The following is a 23,045-nucleotide window of genomic DNA, read 5'->3' on the forward strand; positions in this document are numbered from 1 at the left end:
CGATGTTCTTAATTTGCAGTGTATATGTGACCATAGAGTGCAATTCTTGCCTACAGTAGCTAATCAATAAGATGAGGTCGTTAATTTACAAAGTAAATGAACTATTAAGAAGCGTGAGTCACACAATATATGCATACTTATGTACCCCCATATAGTAGTAAGATATATATGGTAGTAAGATATATATATATATATATATGTTTATGCGCACAAAAATTATTATGAAATTATGTGAGAATGTTCTGCGAGTAAAACGGCGAGTAAGATCGGAGTCGGGGTGAAATCTTGCATTGAAATGTTTTGATAAAAGTCGACTCGGCTTATCTTCCGCAACGCAAAGCAAAGGCTGGCGGAGACATGGACACGACTGAGGCGCCTCAGTCATAGTTCGTATTTGGAATGTCGCACAACTGTCGAACAAGCGCAGGGCTATTCATGCTGCTGCTGCTGTTGCAGCAGGAACTGCCGTCAACGGAAGCACGTTGCAATAAGCCCGACGATCTGGCCAATGGCTCCGTGTGGCAGCGACGTAACTTTCTGCGATTCCGATGCTTTACCAATTATATTTTAATGGGCAAACCGATACTCAGTTGCAGCATGAACGGACGCATCAATGACGAACGGCCTTTTTGTGCCAGTAAGTACCAGGCACGAGATTTGCTCTTACACTAGGGAAAAAAAAAAACAAACTCGTGCAAAGAAAAACAACAAAAGATGAAAGACGATGATCTGTGCAATTAAATGTAAAAGATTGGATTGACTTGGACTGTCTAGCAACAGTTCAAATCCGTTGGAACACGCATTTGTCGTTGTATCTTGTTTATTTTTGCGACTGTAATTAGATATATTGGTTTCTAACCTCACTCAGGGGCTGGCTGTACGCAGCCGAAAGATCCGGAACATGGTAAAATCGAGCTGCAGCGTGGCCTCGCCGCGGTGGTCGTTTGCATGGACGAGTACGTGGTCGCTGGCAATGCTTTGGCCTATTGCAATGGCCACAATTGGGATCGCTTGCTGGGCGTTTGCCGGCATCGCAATCATTCGCAGAGTCACGCCTGTGATTTCGAGAGCGAGGATCTGTGCGGCTGGGTGCCGCAGCAGACGCTAATCCAGCCCTGGAAACGTGTGGCCACCGTCAGTCACTTTCACTCGTATCGGACGGGACCGCGACACGATCACACGCTCCAGAATGCCTACGGAGGACACTATATGCTGATGGAGACAACAACATTTGCTGTGGGCGATCATCATTTGCTTTCGCCCATCTATCCACGCGAGCTGAGCCTGAAGACCGCCTGCTGTTTCCGCTTTCATTATTTTATGTACGGTTCCGGCGTTGGTACTTTAGTTGTCTCCGTCAAGCCTCAAGAGATGCGTGTGGAGCAAATGTGGAGGCAAAATCGTGATAAGTATGCACACAAATTGAAAGCGGATGCCGCGATAACGCGCTCAGTGTACGCTCACAATCGCTCTCTCACTCTCTTTCTCTCCGTCTCTCTTGCAACCACATTTAGATACTCGAAATTCGTGGCTAAGGGCAACAAGGGCAACCAATGGCTGGAGCACACGATTTTCATTGATGAAATGCCCGGAGATTTTCAGGTCGTTTTCACCGCCACCGATGCCACTGCCCAATTCGGCGACATTGCCATTGATGATGTACGCCTGATGACGGGCAGCGAGTGTGGCGGAGGTGGTGACACCACCACCACAGAGCCACCAGTGCGTGAGACACTCGAGCCCGTAGTCTACGACATGATGAACTGCAGCCAACGCTGTGGCCAGCCGGCACCACTGGACGATGAGCTGCGCTCCGATGGCAAATTAATCAAGTCCTGCGGCTGTGATCTGCTTTGCTTTGACAGTTGCTGTCCCGACTATTTCACCACATGTTTGTTTCAAGTCGAAGAGACAACAACTGAGGAGGCGGCAACAGCACCACCAGCACCACCACCAACTACTACAATAACAACAAACACTACGACAACACCGAAACCAACAACAACGCCAACTACTGTCAGAACAACAACAACAACCACAACCAAAAAGCCAGCAACAACCAAGCCGACAACAACAACAACAACTACAACTACAACTACAACTACAACTACACAGCGCACCACAACAACAACTCGCAGAATACCACCAACAACAAGAGCAACCACTGCTGTGACAACAACAACCACAATACGGCAAACGCCGAGCACACCCAGAACACACGATACTGCAGGTCGGCTATATATACTCTTGATCAGCATCAATAGCCAAGTCGATCTAACCATGTCCGTCTGTCTGTCCGTTCGTCCGTTCGTATGTATGAACACAATGATCTCAGAACCAATAAGAGCTAAGGACTTTCAATTTTGGCTGTAGGTCCTTCTAGTGCCTGCGCAGATGTTTCCGATATTCAATAACTTACTCCGTTTCCAAACAATCGATGCAAATCGATATCTAAATCCTGTTTTTTTTTAGCAAATTGGGTAAATGATAAGAGATAGAATCACCAAACTTTATTTGTTGCTTTTAGAATGGTGTATATATAGGTAGAGGCGGCGACAATTTGGTGTTGGAATAAGAGGATTCAGGGTATTTCCTAGTCGGGAGCTCCCGACTAGAACCTCTTACTTGTTTTTTTCGAATTAGATCTATTGTTAAGGTATATAATTCTCATTTACAGCAAATCCCACGCAACCTCATCGTAAACGCATGAGCTGGACAGTCCAACCGGATGATTTCAAAGGGGACAGCGACAGGCAGACCGGCTCGAATCCGGCTCGGTTCATGTGGTACCTCATGCTGGCCACCATACTGATCGTTATCGCGGTCAGCATTCTGTATCGCTGGAAAAGACCCAAAGGCGCGCTCAACGAGAAGGCGGTCAGTTTTCAAAAGACCTTTGCCAAGCTGAAGAAGGCGGCGCTCTTGAAGGGGCATCGCAACGGAGCAAACGAGGCAAATGCTCCACTTGTGGTTGACGATGATGATGTTCAGTTCGAGGAAATGGGTGTGGATATACGCAATGTGTCGGAGCTTTAGCTCGAGAATGGAACGAATGTGTACATATGCCTATCTATAGATACCTCATCTATGAATACAATCTACTTGTTATAAGCAAAAATTATAATTTTATAATGCTTAATGCGCACTGTTTTACTATATTTGAAATTAAATTTTAATGTAACTAAAAAATTCAATAATTGATTGGATTGTTTTTGGAAATTAAAAACAAATGAAAAGCGTATGAATGTTATTTTGAATTCCAGATTACTAAAGATTTAAAAAATTTCAATGAATCTTAAAATTGCAGTTCATTAATGAATCTCATTTTATTTTTAATTTCCCTGCTGTAATAGTTATAGGAACTCGTACTCAAGGAAGATTCATAAGATTTGGGATTGGTTTTGTGAAGATACAAAGTATATGTTAGTTATGCAATTGTTTGAAAAATTGAGCTTAGGTTCTATAAGGTTACGATTTCTTTTTGCAAGTCTTTTAATATATTCATATTGTCATATATTCAATCTAGAGCTTACGAACTATTAAATTGCACACCTCATTTTAATAATGTGAAATCTGCAATTTAATGCCGGCTTCTCAAATTATTTGATCAAATTTTCCGGCAATCTGTGTACTTATTGTCACATAAGGGAAAAATCTGTTGCATATATCGATTAAGTTTCAGATTCAGATTCAGATTCAGATTAAGATTAAATTATGAATGAGCCCTTCCATGGTTAACGAGCACTTTGAGCTACTTGCCGCGATCCCCTAATGAAATTTCTGGTTCGTTTTAGCCTCGGGCTGTACCCTGCTGCCAGGCCAGGCACGTGGCCTGTCGCTGTGGCTGCAACAGCCAGCCCTTTGCCGCCACCCGCCAGCGGCCGCCCCCTTCGCACTGCTGCTGCTTTTAATGCTGTCGTTTCTCAACCACCCATTACGGGGCTGGAGCATGTTTTAACAGCGGCTTTTGGTTGTGATTTAGTGGCTGGCCGAAGCGACAGCAACCACGATGCCGGCTTAGCGTCTGGCCGGACCAGCTCGAGCTCTTCCCCTGCAGTCGCTCCAGCACCCACCCCTCGGAAAACGTTTTGTGCAGCACTCAGCACAAAATTTTGGGCATTTCATGCAATTATTGCCGGGCAACAGACACGGAGAGAGCGAGAGAGAGAGAGAGAGAGGGAGAGAGAGATGCCGGGCCCAAATCCAAACCTAATGGCAACCACCAACAGTTTGCACGCTCAACAAATTTTCACAAGATTTTCACAGCGCTCGGAAAAGCGCTTGCACAATTGCGCGCTTGAGCTTGTACTTGCTCAGATTTTTGCATTTTCTTTTACGTATATATATATATAAATATATTTTTTTTAATCCTCAGACACCCTTGTCAGATTTAGCTGCCCGCACCCCGAGCTCCCGATTCTATAAAACAGCCCACCCGGAGCTTCTGTTTATCCTGTTTGGCTTTGTGATTTAGCGCCCGTTGCTCTATCGACTTCTCACACATCATTTGACGAAATTTTTTTTAATTAAAATGGTATTTTGATGCGTTAGCAATGGAGCGGGGTGAGGCGGGAGCTGTAGGCTTTTGGAACGGGTAGACACAAAGAGGCGTGCCTCGAGACGCTTTTGGGGCATTTTCTTAATGCGCATTGAGCCCTAATTAAATGTGAAGTACGCGCTGCTTATCTGGCTGGGAGGGGAAGCTCCTGCCTGGAACGGGGCGTGGCATCGTAAATTTCAAGTCGCTAGATGAAAGGCACGCATGTGGACACACACACACACACTCACGCTCACCCACCAGCAACATTTTTGCATTCCACCCAAGCGCCGTGTGAGCCTTATCTTTGGACAAGCCCACACACGAAGACGCACCCCTTGCAACATGGTCCCTTGGGGGCATAGCCCCGCCACCCACGCCAGTCTGTCCCTGGCCCTTTCTCAGTCCCAGTTACAGTTTCATTCGCGCTTATCGCTGCAATAAATCGCATTAATTTATTGTCGTCGGCGCATATTTTGTCCACTGAGCCGCGGCTCTGCCCAGACCTGCTACAATTTAATGGGCTTGTCCGTAGTGTACCCAGGCCCCAGTCCATCCCAAATTGTTGTTATTGTTTTCCATTTAACACTTTTTAGTTGGCTACCTGAAAGTATGCAACACGGCACAGGGAAAGCAGCATAGTAAAAGCAGGGAAATGTAGAAAAAACTTGCCAAGATTCTTTAAATGTAGCAAATGAGAGAAAGAGAGAGAGAGGTCAGGAGAGAGAGAAAGCACAAAACTTGTTATTTAAATGATATAGAAAAGCTTGGAATCAGTATCTATATGGTATAATAATATTCTAATTGTCATGACGATTAATATAAATATTAATGGATTGCTCTTAGCTTAAATTATTTTCTTGACGTTCATTGAAAACATTTCCATGAGCCCTGTGCCTCCTTAATGTTCAAATATATCAGAAACAATAAAGTATATATATAATAACAACAATAGCCTATTGTAATTCATATATTGCTCCCTGAAAAAGCTTAGTGAAATATAAGAATTCTATCATTGGATAAGAACTTTTACAATATATGTATAGCCAGAGTCCTTGTAAGACGTTATACATAACATTATTAAAATGAACAAAAAAACGATTATAAATTATATTTAATTTATTTGATATATAGTATATAGTATATACTTCTAAAATATTTTATAACTATTTATGTACATTACAGTGTATACCAGTTCTAATTGATACCTTCAGGGCAGCTCCATTTTGAATACTGCATTAAAATGCTCAAACATATTTTTATGGGTCTTTTTCGTGTGTTTTTTTATCTATGTCAGCATTTCAGTTAGCAGTTGTAATCTTCATGCATTGGTCATGTGCGAAATTGTTGCCTAGATGCTTATCAACAGAAGGCAAGGGGCTGGCTGCGTCAGTCTCTGGCCAGGACTATGGGATATGAAAAGGGGCTGGAGGGTGTGTGTTGCGTGTGGGCAGCTGGAATATTTATAACACCATGGCTGCAATTTATTATGCAGTGCTGCAGGGTAGCTGTCTGGTATCTGGACGTGGTCCTGCACCAACTTGAACGACCAGTCAACAGTCGCCAGTCACCAGTCGCCAGTCACCAAAAGATGTCACCTAGCCGAAACCCCATTCAAGATTTATGCAGCCGAGTTATGGCGCAGCAGACGGCAACTTTATCGTTCGACAAGGTTTTTGTGTTCTTCTGGTTTGTGGCCACCAGGTTTTTGTGGCATAGAGGAGGCCGTTCCCCAGGCCTGATTCACTGCAGCTCTCCTTGTTGCAGTTGCAGTAGTTATTGTTGTTGTTGTTCTTGCTGTTCGTCTGCCTCTTCCACATTTTGGTTTTGTACTGGACATTTCCTGCTGCCGTTGCACGTTATCAACACAAAAGTTCTTGTCGTTGTCGGGCTTCTAGTTTTTGTTATTGTTATTTCTCTTTCTGTGAATATGTGTGAAAGTATTTTTGCGAGGGCTTTGCATGAGCTAAGCTGCGACTAAAGTTATTCGTAATTCGAATGAAAAACAATAAACAAGATAGCGCTGCTTGCGTTTAGCTAACAGGCATGTGAATACTCTAACCAAGCCAAGATAATAAACAAATAAAAATCGAGTGTGCTTAACTACCAAATCCTCTGTAACCTGCAGTCAACATTATATTTTGGATTACATCATCAAGCTCGATACGTTCATGCAGAAACACAGATCGACATGGCTAAAACGGCTCAGCTCGTCCCTCTGATCCAGAATGTATACATATATATATACTTATGGTGACGTGTTACATACATCAACACAAAACAAATATTCCTTTTGCTTAACCATTTTTAATGGGTGCAGACTAAAATTAGTTATTCAATAGGCAACTTAAAATAATAATAATAATTTTAATAATAATAATACTACAAAAAATAACAATAGAAATAATTGTAATAATAAACATATTAATATACACTTAATATAAGTAATATAATATTAGCTTGAATATTATAATTGATACGTTGATATTAGGATATCATAATCGATTGTCATTAATATTAATATATTAATCTGTCGCATTAATAACTATACAAAATTGTTGATTGTATATTATACCTCAATGGCTTTTCCAATATCTTCCGGTAGAATAACATTTATATATCATAACCTAGAAGTCATAATCCAGAAGCCCTATCTATAAAAATAACTAATTTTAAAATGAGCATCAAAATATTTAATCATCTTCCATCGAGCGAGTAGCCTGCGTAACCAAACACTATACTAATCTAGGCCTTATCAATGCTTCAGCATATAAAGATAAATGATTTTGTATACCTCGAACATTACGAAAACAGGGTTTGAGTTTCCTTTTATGAACACTGACACATTACCCCTAGCTTAGTGTGAATAGAGTAGAGATTGGTATGCTAAAAATTGCTTATCCAAAACGCACACACACACATACACAAACACACACAAACAAGTACACACACATTTATCGTGTTTCTTGCTATGAGTTAAAAGAGCAGCAATATTTCGAATTTAGTTAGGTTTGAGCGATAAAAGCCCGCTTAAGAGCAGCCAAAATGTTATGACGTTCATAGATTATTTCCTTTAAATATATTTCTCTCTCTCTCTCTCTCTCTCATTCTGTCTCTGTGTCTATCTCTCTAATTTTGTTGGCCAATGTGCCCCAATGTTGTTGTGGGCTAAGCAAAAGTCATCGTCTGTTGTCTGCGTCATCAACATAATCATTGGGATTGGATTCAGCAGCGCAAAACTAATTAAGCATCGCATTTCATTTCCAATTCGGTTGCTCTGGGGAGCTAGCCCAGGCCAGAAAATATGAAAAAGCAAACAAACCTACGACGAGAATATAAAGCAAATGAAAATACGGAAATGACAGGGAGAACAACCCGAAATCGAATCGAAATCGAAATATAAGCCAAATAAGTTTCCGTTACCGATGCGCTTTCATAATTAATGTGAACCAATTACAAGAGCAACAACAACAATCAAGAAAAATTCTCGTAATGGTAATAAAAATGAAGAGAAACATCCAAGTCAAAATTCGAGTGCTCCAGCTGCCGCCTTGGATTGATGTGTGCATTACATAAGCACTAATCCGCATCCGCATCCGCAGCCGTATCCGCAAATGCCTCCTCCTCCTACTTAACCCCAGCAATATGTAAGACCATCAGCAAAATGCGAAATGAACGAAAAGTGCAGCGATAGCAAAAATGCTCAATCTTCCTTCTAAAATAGGATAGGGGCCCATGCCAACTCCACCTCTGACCCATCACCATTCCCGTCATCATCATCACCATCATCATCATCACCATCATCATCATAATAACCATCATCATCATTATCATCATCATCATCATCGTGGCACCAGTTCAGCCAACGAAAACATATCGAAAATCAAACAATTGTCTTTTGTACAATGGAACACAGCATTCATTGTGCTGGAACACCCAGCAATTGATGTATTCCCCCCGTCTGGCAGTCTGGCAGCATCAGGTCCAGCTCCTGCTCCAGCTGTAGGCACAGTCGCTGAAGCTTTGCTTGGTTTAATGAGCAGCTTACAAGGGTAAACAATGGAGACGAGGAAAAGAGGTTGACGCTGGAGTGCCGAATGGCCCAGCAGGCCCCGGGCGAAATTCAGAAAGTAAAAGGAATGCATGTGGCACAATGCACGAATACAAAATATCCTTAAAACTCACTTGAGCCTTATTTGATAAAAACAAAACAAAATATGTAAGATTAAATTTCTTAAAATAAGTGAACCTATAGAAAAATATTTTATAATTGAAAATTTAGGGTGGTGTCCTAACTAACTATGTTAGTTGTGTATTTTTTTTAAAAACTAATATGTATCTTAGAGACAAGTCTGAATTTTGTTTGCTAACGTTTGCAAATTTAAAATAGCATTCCCAGAATCTTTTAAGAGAGCATCTGAAAGTATATTTTGTATAAAATTTTGTACTGCTAACTAGTCTACAACTGTTTAGAATTTCCGAAAAAGTAAACCAGGACGTGTATTATCTGTTTGAGATATTAATTGAAGATTATATAATGTCACCCTTTGTTTAAAATCTTGTCTGAATAATGTATTGAATCATAACTAAGCAAACTGTTTAAAAAAGATATGAAAGAATTAAAAAAGAAAATAAAAAGTAATATCAGCCCAGTACTGACAGAATTACAAAAAGATACTTTGAAGGATTGTAAGATAGACCAACAATATCTGTCTGAAATTGAAAAAAAATCATAAATGATGCAATCTATTCACATATTTAATTCCCTATATATTTATATAATTAAATATATTTCATACTGAAAGTATGATATTCGCGAAAAAAATAAGTAAAATTAAAATATAATCTTTCCAAGCAAATCTCATGATTTATAGGGTAGATCTGTGTGCGATATATTGAAAAGTTTTCAATAAGCCAACGCAAATGCGATCTATCAAAATGAAATTGAAATCTTTTGCTCATTTTTGAGCTGGCAGAAAACATTGGGATTGGGATTGGTATTAAGGATTGGTATTGGGATTGGCATTGGCATTGCAGTTTGTCTTTGGCTTGACTTGTCGGGGCTGTTGCCGTTGCCGCTGCCACTGCCCCAAATACATCTCCTTTCCACTGTGCCTCACTGCCGTGTCAATCAATGTCAATAAAACAATTACTGTCACTTGCAGCTGGCGGACGCTGGCATGACGTGGGGAATGGCGGCTGCGGGGGAAGGTGGGTGGGAAGGTGGCTTGGCTGGTGGACAGTGTCATGTTCTCGATGAGCTGCTGCTGCTGCTGCTGTAGTTGCAGTTACTGTTGCTGGAGTTGGAGTTGGAGTCGGAGTCGGAGTCGGACACGGCACGCCCACATTTTGTGTGCGCTGCACACGCCCTTTACACACTCAACTTTCTTGCTATTGTCTCGCTACCTCACTCTGCTTTCTCTCTCTCTTTCTGCTACTCTGGTCCTCACTCCTAGTCCTTGCCCGCATTTTGGGCAAATGTTTGCGGTTCGAGGCAAATACCCTTCGCTGGCAATAAAACTCAACTTGGCTGTTGTTCTCGTCGCAGTTGCTGCTGCTGCTGTGACAAATCGTTTGTTTTAGACGTCGCTGCCATTGGCATAATCGCACAGTCATTGCAGTTTTTGTGCACCCCGCAGCGCTCCGCGCCCACCCGGCACGCTGCACGCCGCAATGTTGCACAACTAGAGGCCATTTGTTGCCGTTGTTGTCGTTGTTGTTGCTGTTGTTTCCACTGGTAAAGTTACAATGTATCTACTTTTGAGTTACATTGTCTCGGCATCGAAGTTGCGTTGACAGCCATCGTGCCTGCACACTCGGTCTCCTCCTGCTCCTGCTCCCGCTCTCGCTTCTGTTCCTGCTCGTGCTCCCTGCTTCTTTATTGTCCTTTGCAATCGTCACTGCATTTGCGGATTTTGGCTACATTTCGAGCACATGCATTATACATGGGCCAACCCTCGCCCGCGCCCCGCCCCCCACTCAGTGGGGGCACAATTGTAGGCAGCCTTTGGCAAATTGCAACACATGACAAACTTTGTGTTTAGCCAACAGTGGAAATTACAACTGGAGCAAGCGCTCAATGGGTGCCAATTGGTTCGTGAGGAGTGGCAGTGGGTGTGAGCGTCAGACTGGGAGTGGGAGTGGGCGTTATCTGGATTGTCTAGGAAAGCAACGCGAAAAGTTGTCTACGGTTATTGGGGGAGACTCAGCTAAAAATGATTATGTAACTGCGAGTGCCACAATCTCTTTACAGCTCACTCGAACTTTATGCAAGTCCTCAACTGGTTGTGAATTGTAGTTAACTAGAAAATTTGATTGAGGTGTAATTCGGTAACTCAATTAGCTAAAAGGCTGAGTGTTTAGTGGCAGAGGTTAAAACTCATAAAAAATCCAGTTGGGAAATTTCCAATACCGACTTGAAAGAATTAAAAGTAAAAATAAATATTTAAAAAAAGATATTTCGATTTGTTACTGCACAAAAGATTCATTCTCGTTAAGAAAATATGCCAAGTGTTAGTTGGCGACATTCACGCCACAAAAATGCTGCATTATTCATGAATGCATTTACTTGTGAGAAACGAGCTGAAAAATACCACGAATTCATGAAATATGCACGATATTGATATCAAAATTGTCGAAGCAACTGCAAATGAATTATAAATTTGGCATTGAAATCGAAGCACTGACAATGCTGGCGACAGGAAAGCAAACATCGATGCAAAGTGGAATTTTTTTTAAGATTTATTGGTGAAAAGCATAAACAGAAACTTTCAGAATATATATATAAAAGGGATGTACATTCATGCAACACTCAATTTGTCTATATACGTACTAATATATCGTCCCTTAGAATTTATATTTCATGCTACCTTTAACAACCTGAATTACACCTACCCATATTAAACAATCTAGTAGATCCAAGCTGCTTCAGCTTTTGGATTTGGAAGAAAAGAAGTTTAGTTCTGGCACAGAAACTAAAGCCTGCTGCAAGCAGAGATTGATGAGAGATTGAAAGAGACACCATAGAAAAACCCCAATTAAAAATTGCTTCAAAATTTGTTCGACATTGAATCTAAGTAAAGTTTTTCGGCAACAATAACAAAGTTTAGTGTATAGACAGCATAAAGTTGATGATTTTGGCAGAAGGCAAATTAATTTAATTGCAGTATCACCTGCTGACTGCAAATGCCAGCTAGTTGATTAGAGAGAAAATGGAAACAATAATGCCAAGAGAATATCTCCCCCCCTCTCTCTCTCTCTCTCTCTCTCTCTCTCTCTCTCTCTCTCTCTCTCTCTCTCTCTCTCTCTCTCTCTCTTGTCATTTCTCTCTCTGGTGAAAGCCATATTTATTTAGCAACAAAGTTGAAAATCGAAAATTTCGATGACAAGGCGGCACTACAAAGTCTTCTGGCTACGTAGAAGGGGAAGGAAGCAATGCGTTGGCATGCTAAGCAAACCTGCAATCTAAATGTGGACAATACAAAGCGCTGGGTGGCAACGCGCGGTGGCAACAGCAGGCGGCAGGAGGCAGGCGGCCCCATAAAGCAGACTATGCCAACTGATGTGAAGACTGTGGCGCCTGACACGTAAACCATTTGGCACGCAGTGCACTTGCTGACTTGCTGATGTTGACGCACATAAAATGCGAAATGTGTAAGGGAAGGCAGTGTGGCATGCAGCAGCGGCACGGTGGCACGCAGCGGACGAGCTGCAATTGCCGCCAAGCAATTTGCTAGAAGCTGAAGCTGTCTTTGGCAGCATAATGCGATTTGGGAATTGATTGTGCACAGGCCACTAGACCGCTGTGCAATTGCCAACCAGAGGCAAATAGATAGGGACACACCCTGTCGCACACCCTGTCGCACACACACACAGAGACAGCCACAAAGCCAACACTCATTTTACGCAAATTACATTTTATACTTTTGAATCAACCCTGGGAGAACATTTTGTTACACTTTTTAATATGGCCATTCATCAAATGCTGCTGAGCTGATGCCACTTGTGAACTCCTGTTTGTAAGCCTGTCGCTCATTTTGACTTTATTGACATGATGCCAGCCACCCAGCAGAGCTAACAGCAACAGCAGCAGCATCGGTAATCAACTTGGCTGCCCCCATTGCTCGCATGGTCACGTGTTTCGCACAATTCAATTTGAAACATTCCACGTTTAGGGGCAGGTACGGGGGGCACAAACACAAACACACACACGCACACATATTTACATGCTCTGTGTTCTCAGAAAGCCCACTTCTGCTACCACTAACAACAACAACAACAACAGTCGGCTCGCAGTAAGAACTGTCGCTGATTGCGTTGACAACATTTTGCCATTGTGCGTCATCCGCGTGGCAGCAACCATCCCCCAACCACCGCCCAATTTCTCTGTGCTCTGCGTCTGTTGTTGTGCCTATATGTAAGGGACGACAGCTCGTAAATCTCGCAAATGTATGCACCCCATTGGACGTCTGCCACGCCTACGCCCCCGCTCAACATGCCTCGTTTACCTCGTGCTCAGTGACAGCGGGCACTTTTCAGCCGCTGCCTTTGACAGGCGCCATTGCCCAAATTTTAGTTGGCAACAACCCTTCGTCTGCCCCCGCGCACTCGCCCCTGGGCCCGACAGCCGCTTCTATGCCAATCCGGGGCATCATTTGGCATTGTGCTTATGGAATTTCCCGGATCCTGGCGCAATCATTGTCCTCTGCTTACTGCTGCGTAATTGCAACAATTTTGAAGCCCCCTGTTCGTTTCCCACTTGGCATCCTGTCCCGTCGCTCAGTTACAGCTGATTTACTTGTTTGGGTTTTGATTTCCACCGTTTGATATGCCACATTCGAGCACTGTCATAGGCTGTTCAGACTGTCTAATGACTTCATGGAACCAGAGCCAGAGAACTTGAATGCAGTGCACAATTTATAGTGCATATACATCTAGATATATATTCAAATTATTTTTTTTTCTTCCATATACCTTAAAATATATTTCACAACAATAGACGAGACATGAAGCACGCTTAATTATGTGCAGGCAGCGGCAGCAGCAGCAGCCACGCCCGCTTCACAGCACACTCTGATAGATTTTTGGCACAAAACGCAATTTACAAGTGTTCAACATTTAAGAATGAAAACTGAAATACTGCAGCCAAGCCAAAAGCTGTTGGAAACAATGGTTGTCATAATTAAGTGAATAGAGAGTGAATTCAAATCGACTAAGAGATGCCCTTTGTTTGGCAAATTATATATATTTGCAGTTAATTTATTGAAGATCTCGGGCTGCTAACAAATTAAATCAAACAAAAGAATATGTATCCTTAAATAATATTTGATTACTTTCATATAAGTCGTTTTTGAAAACTGGAACTGGAACAAATAATATTCGTCTTTTTCAATGCCCTTTTCCATTTCCTCTCGACATTCTTATATAAATAATATAATCCCACTTATTCATTAATTTTTATATAGCTGTCTAAAACTTTCAGCAGTAAGAAATTTTTGCAAATTTTATTCATTTCTGAAACCAAAGCGTGAAAGATATTCTTAGGCTTGAACCAGCATCTTCTATAATTAACCACTCGTTAAGACTCTTCCATGAATTATGACCTTTTATATGCAATCACATATCCCGCAGTTATTCTAAAAGTTTTCATGATTATCAGAAAATATATAGTAGATCTTAAGACTGCAAGACTTCCGAGCTGCAACAAGTCAGGCGTGATGAGGAACTTTTGGAGCCATCAAGTAGAGCACAATTTCCAACTAGTTTAATTGATGAGAAGCTGCTTAATTAAAGGTCGCTTCGACATCATAAGTACCTTCGATTGGAACCAGGCCTGCCTTCTCACCATAGTTACACGGAAATTCGTTTCTGAATCCACATACCCAAAGATTTCATTCGACGATTACAGTGTGGAGCAACGATTTTGAGGGGTTGTTAGCAACGAGCGACACGGTCTTTCATTCTATTCTAGTTGGCCCTCCAGCCCCCCGCAGCACGAACCTGCACGATATCCTGCCATCTTGCCAGTGAATGCAAAATGAAGTAGCAGTAGTTGTTGCCAGTGTTGTCCTGGCAGTCGTGTAGTCGTAGATTTCTCACTTTCTCGCTTTCCCACATTTTCAACTGGCATCGCTGGCGTTTTCCATAAGGACTTTATTACTTTTTCATTTCGTTTCATTTCGTTTTAATTTTATTATGAGCCAAAAGTGGCATAGCGTCTGCCACTGGACCAGGGCCAGAACAAGGACTTGAGGGCGGGTTATACACAAAGAGATACAACAGCATCAACAACAACTACAACAACAACAACAACAACAACATGAATAGTCATGCCAAGGGTTTCCCAGCTACTCGAGTTGAGTGTCTTCTCTGTTATGGTCTGAACTCTGCCGGGGCGAAACAATTTTTAATTAAATTCTGTGTGTATTTTATACAAATATGAATAATTATTTATGGCAGCAGGCACGGCTGTACGCCCAACAAACACAACAAGAACAGCACAAAAAACAAATATGCGTAGACAGTTAATGCCAGCTCTGAAGTAATATGATATTATCTCCGACTTAAAATAGAAAATGAGCATAAGGCACACAGCATTTGGCATATTTCCAGTAAAACGCGAAACGTCGACCTCGACGTCGATTAATTGTCGAGGCTTTGGGCTCACATCTCGAAAGTGTTGCTCTGCATTTAAATTGCAGATGATTATTTAAATTTCGCATACAATTTACATAATGAAGGTCGGCTCTGAACACTTCAACCCCCACCAACTGCCGCTCAAACCAGCTCAAATTAATCAAACAAATTGCTCGGCAATGCGCCAATCCGGGGTCTGAGCATATGGGAGTCCAGCTGGAGCTCGTATCGCAACTAGGCAAACTAAAAGGCAGTCGCTTCTTTGGATTTGGTCTTTCAAATGTAATTTGCAAAAATATTTGCATTCAATATAGAGCGGGTCGAAATTTTGTTTTTCTTTTTTATTATTATTATTTCATAGCATAGTTTGTGCATAGCTCAGCGCCACCTAGGACATCAACTGGAGGAGAGTATTTTAGCAGCATGTTCCATAAAATAAATTCGCTTCAATTTCAACAATCGATTAGCTAAATACTGCGTGTAGGCTAGCTTACAGCCTTAAAACTTTTAATAAGCACAAAAACATAAGAACGGGACATTCCGAAATGTGAAATAATTAAGTTTCCTTTTATAGAATTGCGACATTTCTACTACACATTTACTATACTTGAAATGTAACGAATGATAAGCAAATACATTTTTTGTATAGCTGCCACTTTCAATAGTTGTTGAGTTGTAGTTGAAATCATTTTCTGGAACATCAAAACGAAGTGCAGCAAACACGCGTTATATGGATATTAGCATTTCAATTTCAATCAGCTTTCAATCAGTTTTGTATGAGTTTTCGCTTTGGCATGGGCTGATTTTGGTACGATTTCGAGCTGCTTTTGGACTGCTTTTAACATCGCTTTTCATATGGCAATTAGCTTAATTCGATTAAAATGCGCTGCGGCTGCCCTCAGCAAAAGTGCAGAAAGCATAAATTTAAATTGCCAATGCAGACAGACGGCAGTTAAGTGTTGTTGTAGATGTTGTTGGTTTAATGCATTTACCCTTATTATTTGGTGCTTACAAACATATATACATATCCATGTATATATATGTATGTATATATGGTATGTATTTTATTCGTGTGCTTTGTGGCTGCGGCTATTGTATTACATTATTATGTAATATGGCGAATAATGTGAATTCAATGAATGCAAATATCAATTTACTTTTAGCATAATAATTAAATTTTGTTTTTGTCCTCTTGTCTATTTTGGGCGCAACTCCACTCTGCATGTGTGTGTGTGTGTGCGTGTGTGCATGTGTGTTTGCGCGGTAATTGAAATATTTATTTTTCATCTCAATTGCAATAATAAAACCGCACAGGACATTGCTGAACTCGCGATAACCGCCAGGCAAACGCCATGGCAACGCCCCCATCCCCACTCCCTCCTTGATTATTCTATGTAAAATGCCAATGGCGACACACACTCTCACACACAGACACACACACACACACATACAGCACAGCACACAAAGGTAATTGTCAGTCTCTTGTACATTTTGTCATTTTATCATTGTGTCCCGCTGTCTGTTTGTCAATTTGCCAAAACTTTTGCGTTAATTATGAGCCAAAATCAACGCGTTGCAAAACTCCTTTTGTTAGCATTATGGTCCAGTGACCGTCTGTCTGTCTGTGTGTTTGTGCTTGTTGTGTATTATGTGTGTGTGGGTGTGTATGTGTGTGTGTGCGTTTAGTGCTTTTTGTACATTTGTTTTCGATTAGCTGCGAGCACTAAAGTCAACATATCAATGCAGCTCAAATAGTGGAAAAGTCGTATCTATGAGTGGTTGCCAACCCACTCCACAAAGAGAGAGAGAGAGAGCAAGAGAAAGAGAGAACGATATGATTCAAGTTTTGCGCCCAAAAGCGTTGCCAAATTGCAATTAGCGTTCGAATCGAAAATTTGCAATTAATTATACAACATTTAAGAAATGTTTTTCCATGAGAAATGCTAAATACGCAATGCAAGCAGAGAGAGTGAAAGACAAAGTCGGGGACAAATTGAGATAAAGATGGAGAGAGTTAGGCAGGCAGGGAGTTTATTAATGGCCTACATAAATCGGTGTACCCTTAAGCACCTCCTTCTAATCAGAGGCTATTCATTTAGTTCAAGGCCTTAAAGAAAGTGAAACATAACACACCCAAATGCTGCAGGCAAGCGTTTATATACCCAAAGATAAAACAGTCTAGACAGTTGACAGCAAATTTAAATTATATCTTTAAATAGTTTTCTAATTGTAGTTTTCAAAGTTCCTTATAATGTTTCTTTTGTCTAATTGTATATCTTTGCCTCTGCCTTCAATTTTCAACGCAAATAATATCAGAAAAATGTGACGTTGCTCAAATATTTTAAGAGTTTAAAAGTGTCTCTCTTTCATTGTGCAAAAACAAACGAGACACTAACACAGTTATATAAATACATTTATAAACACATGCAAACAATCTATATGTGCTGCCACTCTCTTTTTCGTCAACCCTCTCTCCATAAGGAGAGAGATAAAGAGAAAGAGAGGGAGCGAGGGAGAGAGAGAAGGAAAAACATTTGAATTTTCTTTTAATTTGTAATCGTTTTACTGGCCGCACTCTCTCTCTCTCTCCATATTCATATCTTTCCTCAACGTTTTCTTTCTCTCCATGCCTCTTTCGCTTCTCTATTTCCCTCTCTCTCTCCCGCTTAATCTCGTAGATCAGCGAAGCTAAGTCGTTTCTGTACGTCATTGTTAAGTCAGAAAAAAACGACATAGTTCTGCAAGGCGAAGATACCTCGCCGGAGTTATGCGCTATGCCATATTAATTTTATTATTATTTATTAATTGCAAATAGACCCAAGCAACAAAAGTAGCCCAAACATTTCTAGCTGTTTCGAAAATCCTTGGCTGAGCCACATGGCAAATTTCCTCAGTTGATGCTTAAGGCACAAACAAGCCAATAGGAATTTGAAAAAGAGTACAAGTACAAAAATGTCATCAAAAGCGTTTAAAAATTGCAAACACGAGATGGTCGCATTATTCAGCTTAACTCAAGCCAACTCATAAGTAGGCTAAAAACCTGCTACTCTCTGGCAGCGAACCCCTAACCCACCAGCCAACAGACTCTAGAGAAATGCGGCTGGGATACAGTATGACGGCGAGGGTATTCCAGGCGGAGATTTGCGTTTGAGAACGATTATGACGATTAGATTATTACGCATTCTTGACGATTTATGCGATTACGAAAAATAACAATAAAAGCCGCAAATAGCGCAAGAGGGAAAATGCATCGTAGGGGTTGTCGTTGCGCTGCGGTGAATGGGAATGTCGGGGGAGGAGGGGGAAGTCTGTGGCATGCTAAAATTTGTTATTGTTGCTGTTGCTGCTGGTGGAAGAAACAACAACAACAACAACAACAACAACAACAATAATAGCAACAACAACATCAAAGCAACAGAGCTAAGCGATGAGCAATGAGCGATGAGCTCAGCTGCCACAGTTCCACTTTTACGAGTTGTCTAACCCCAAAAAAAAAAATAAGCAAAAAAGGCAAAAAAAAAAAACGGGAAAAAATGGCAGTGCCATACGATATTAAAAAATGCCATCCGAAACGCTGAGGCAACCGGCAAATCATCTGCGGAATTGTCATCAAATTGAATGCTTCGTCTTTTTAGCTCTTTTCCTCTAAGCTGCAACGCGTGGCTGACTCTCATTTTCTTTTTATTATCCGCCTTTATGGCATCCAAAATGATTCGAAACTGTTAAGCTGGCTAGAGGTGGATGGGAAAGGGGGTTGCGTGGGAGGGGGGTCGCTAAGTTGACCATCAGTTTAAAATCCTTTAGAAAAATCAATCGCAGCTGGGTCAGCAGCTACTAACTGTGTAGCAAACGGGGTCAACCTTCTGCTGAGCACAAATAATTAGCACAAGCATTCAATTGAGTCACAAAAGCCATTCCAAGGACATAACATTTTTCAAATCAAGTCGCTTTTATATCGGTTCTCATGCTTTTTGAGTAGAGCATTGAATTTTCATGGTTTTTGGGAGACAATCATTTTTTTATATACACATTTTTAATACTGTTGAGTAAAAGGAAATAGTTGCAGCATAAACTTTCTTTAAAGCGTTTTTAAAAACTTTAAGAAATTATTTTAAAAAATAATCTGAAACTTATTGGGTGTGCTCGGAGATCAGGCTTAGATAAATTTAATGTATATATACTTAAAAAATCTTCAAAAACAAAAAAATTAAACTTACCTTTTATTAACTTGTTGAGCTATGCTTTACATCGATCCTAAAATAGAAAATTAAAATAGATTTTAATGGTAGAAGATTAAACTTAATGAAAACAATATTGTTTCCAATTTTTTAATTTAATAAATTAGACCTCGGACCACGAAGCGCCAAAATGTTATATCTTCTTTTGATTACAAAATTTTTATAAGGTAAAGAATTGTAAAAATAATAAGAAACATCACAAAAGAAAACTAATACGCTCTGAAAAATTATAAAATCTAGAGTCCGACAAAAACGCTCAATACACCGCCGTAGTTCAAGTTCAAGTTACTTTTATATATTGACTTTTGCAAGTTTCTAGACAAACATGAAGTCCACTAAATATACTTTATAAGTATTCACTTTTCTGTAATTATTTTTATAATAATATATACGCCAATGAGCTCGTTGCCCCCAAGTTAAGCGACTTATTAAAACAAGTTCTCAAATTACGGGCAACAAAAGTTTTCAAGTTCGAGAACATTTTGGAAAACATTCAAGTAATTGAATTTGCTTGGCTTCTGTTTCAAATCGGTCAACGTGCAGTTGACTTTTAAAAAGCCATTGACTTTTGGTATTTTTTTCTAAGTTCTCAATAACCCACGCCAACCCACTAGCCCACACAATTGTGTGCATTTCTTTGGCCGCTTTGTGCGGCGACTAATTTTCATATGACCTGCTGCTGTGTCTGTAACCGCTCGTCCTCTGCCGCCCCTTCAGCCAGGATCTTTTGTTATTGCATTGTATTTAAATTACAGAAATTGTCGCTCACGTGAATCGCTGTGGGCGTGTTAATCAATCGAGTGACTCTCATATGACGATAATTATGCCATTGATTGCTTAATTACAATACATATGGATGCTATCACGCCCCTCCGCAGTCTGCCCCACCTCGTTGGGGGCCTTCAAGCACTCAGGATGCAGGACTCGATGTGCTGTGTGGCACTTTGCATGCATTTCGTTTTAATTTAATTTCAGAAGCCTTTTTGCTTTCATGTCGGAGGCCTGCCGAGGACACTTAGCAGGCGCAGCCAGGACGAACAGCCTCTGCTTGCCGCTCGCTCGAGTGTCATTTGTGGCATGTGCAACAACTTGAATTATGCACATGAGCTCAACGAACATGTGTCGAGGGAAACTGAATGACTGCGTACTGAATAAATGAGAAACTGCGAAACTGAGCAACAGCGTGTCGGGGCGGGGTTCAAAACTGCCCCGAAGTATGCAATGCTTTTCGCGACCTTCAACAATTCTATCAATTACGCGAGAAGAAAGGGTAAAACAATAAGGGCGAAAAGAGGTGAAAGTGAAATGAAAAGCAGACATTTGATTTTTTTATAGTACGAGTAAAATTAATAATTCGATTAAATCGGCCTTGCACAGCCCAAATATTCATGCAGAGGGTATTATAATTTTGTCGTGAAGTGTGTAACGCATAGAAGGAGACATCTCCGACCCCATAAAGCATATATATTCTTGATCAGCATCAACAGCCAAGTCGATATAGCCATGTCCGTCTGTCTGTTTTTATGCGAACTAGTCTCTCAGTTTTAAAGCTATCTTAATAAAACTTTGCAGAAGTTCCTTTTCTGTTGCACGCAGCACATATGTCAAAACCAGCTGAATCGGACGACTACATCATATAGCTGCCGTTGGAACGATCGGTCGAAAACCAGGTTTTTGATAATAAGCCTTTTTGGTTATCAAGATATCTTGACCAGACTCGGTATTTACTATTTTCCCGGTACTTCTTAGATACGAGCACGAGCACGAGCACTATGAGCATTATGAAGACGTTGGGTCTTCAAGGGTATTAGATCTTCGGCGTGCCGAAGATAGCCCTTCTTTCTCGTTTCTATATGCATTCGATTCCGTATATTATTATGATGGCTCAAAGCGGTCTGTGTTTTTCCATGTTAAGACCATTGCGTGGCTTAGAAAATTTTCGGCACACTTAATATAAGTGCATTTCAACTATACAAATCGGGTTCAGCATTACCCAATCGGAGTCCAATTTGGCTGCTGAAATGACCCGCGCATAATGTAAGAGAGCACTTAAGTCCTGTAGAGTTGGTATCCCGGGGGTATCCCCTATTAAAAAGAGCTGAATATGCGTGAGTACCAGAACTAGCCGAAAGATCTATCACTTTCTGTGTTGAGGAATACCTTTTTCCAACCTTTTTAGCATTATATGCAATTCGATTCATGTTCCACTTGCTTGATAAATAATGCAGAACTAACATGCAGGGTTCCCTAGTCGGAAGCTCCCGACTAGAACCGCTTACTTGTTTATTATATATATTTGACATAGATTTAAAGTCGGATTTTATGGATCTGTTTCATACAATTGCTTTCCAGGCCTGATTTTTTCATTATACAAACATGTAAAATAAGCTACAGGTGGCGTTTGTACATCTATCAACAAGCCGCAACCCACTTTGTCAACCCTCTGATTTATAATATTTGCTAAAGACTCAGTTTCTATTGTAGCATTCACTGGAAATTCATGTACATATGAAGCTTTAAACAATTTATAACCCACTAGCCAATCTTTAAATAAAGAGCGAATTATGAATGCAGTACTGTATGCATAAATTGTGAAGTCACCTGAGTTGCGAGCGACATTTAAGAAACGTGGGACGTTGACGCAGTTGTGGGCCTTAATATTATTACAAAAATTTGTGACGCGCATTGCCACTACGGAGAGTTCTTCATCCCAGCGGAGAGGGGGCAATTTTTTGGCTTTTGGAAAATGTTCCACTTTCTGTTCGATTAGTTTCCGTACACCATTATGATATTCCAAAATGCTAATAATGTAATTTTCCATGTTAACACCATTGGGTGATTTGGGACAGATTTCGCCCCACTTAAATGAAATAAATGCAATTTGAATTTGTAAGCCAGGTTCAACTGTAGTTAATCAAAATCTTACAAACGTATTGTTACAGGAAATGTGACGAACACCTTTCGGGCAGAGTCCCTTTCTGCAATAGTCCGCTGGTGCCACTGGTTCCTGATATGGCCCGCGCATTTTGTAAGACGGCACTTTAGTCCTGTAATATTGGTATCCCCGGGGATCGGCGTATATGCCTATTAAAAAAAACTGAACCTGCGTGAGTGCCACAAGTAGTCGAATGTGCATCTTAGAGTAATCTTCCACTTACTGTATTGAGGAACAGCTTTATCCAACCTTTAAGCACTATTTGCCATTCGATTCATGTTCCACTTGCTTAATAAATAAAGCAGAACTAACTGGGAAGTTTCAAATCAAATGCTGAGTAATAACATGGCCGAATCAAATATCAAGCATTCAAATAGACAAACATTTTTATACCCTGAACCCATTAAAAATGGGTACAAGGGTATATTGTATTTGTGCAAAATCCAAATGTATGTAACAGGCAGAAGGAAGCATCTCCGACCCCATAAAGTATATATATTCTTGATCAGCATCAATAGCCAAGTCGATCTAGCCATGTCCGTCTGTCTGTCCGTCCGTCCGTATGTATGAACGCAAGGATCTCAGAACCTATAAGAGCTAGACTAGCTAGAGCTAGACTTGAAATTTTAGATGTAGATGCTCCTAGCTCCCGCGCAGATCGAGTTTGTTTCCGATAATCGATAACTTACTCCGTTTCCAA

The 23,045-nt window shown here is 40.8% G+C and overlaps 1 protein-coding gene and 1 long non-coding RNA gene across 2 annotated transcripts; one reads left to right on the plus strand and one right to left on the minus strand.

Annotated features, from left to right (window-relative positions):
* Positions 1-418: 418 nt before the first annotated feature.
* LOC115758815 lies at positions 419-3,164 on the plus strand. Its single transcript, XM_030699592.1, has 4 exons — positions 419-637; positions 869-1,409; positions 1,515-2,230; positions 2,678-3,164. Exons 1-4 carry the CDS (start codon positions 436-438, stop codon positions 3,034-3,036), a joined length of 1,818 nt encoding a protein of 605 aa, XP_030555452.1. The 5' UTR covers positions 419-435; the 3' UTR covers positions 3,037-3,164.
* An 18,548-nt stretch (positions 3,165-21,712) lies between these two features.
* LOC115758816 lies at positions 21,713-22,567 on the minus strand. Its single transcript, XR_004017463.1, has 2 exons — positions 22,337-22,567; positions 21,713-22,270 (listed from the first exon to the last, which is right to left on the minus strand). It is a non-coding gene; the product is annotated as an uncharacterized LOC115758816 (long non-coding RNA).
* Positions 22,568-23,045: the final 478 nt, after the last annotated feature.

Source organism: Drosophila novamexicana, unplaced genomic scaffold, assembly GCF_003285875.2.
Source record: "Drosophila novamexicana strain 15010-1031.04,08,12 unplaced genomic scaffold, DnovRS2.1 tig00000193-arrow-pilon, whole genome shotgun sequence".
NCBI classification, from domain to species: domain Eukaryota; kingdom Metazoa; phylum Arthropoda; class Insecta; order Diptera; family Drosophilidae; genus Drosophila; species Drosophila novamexicana.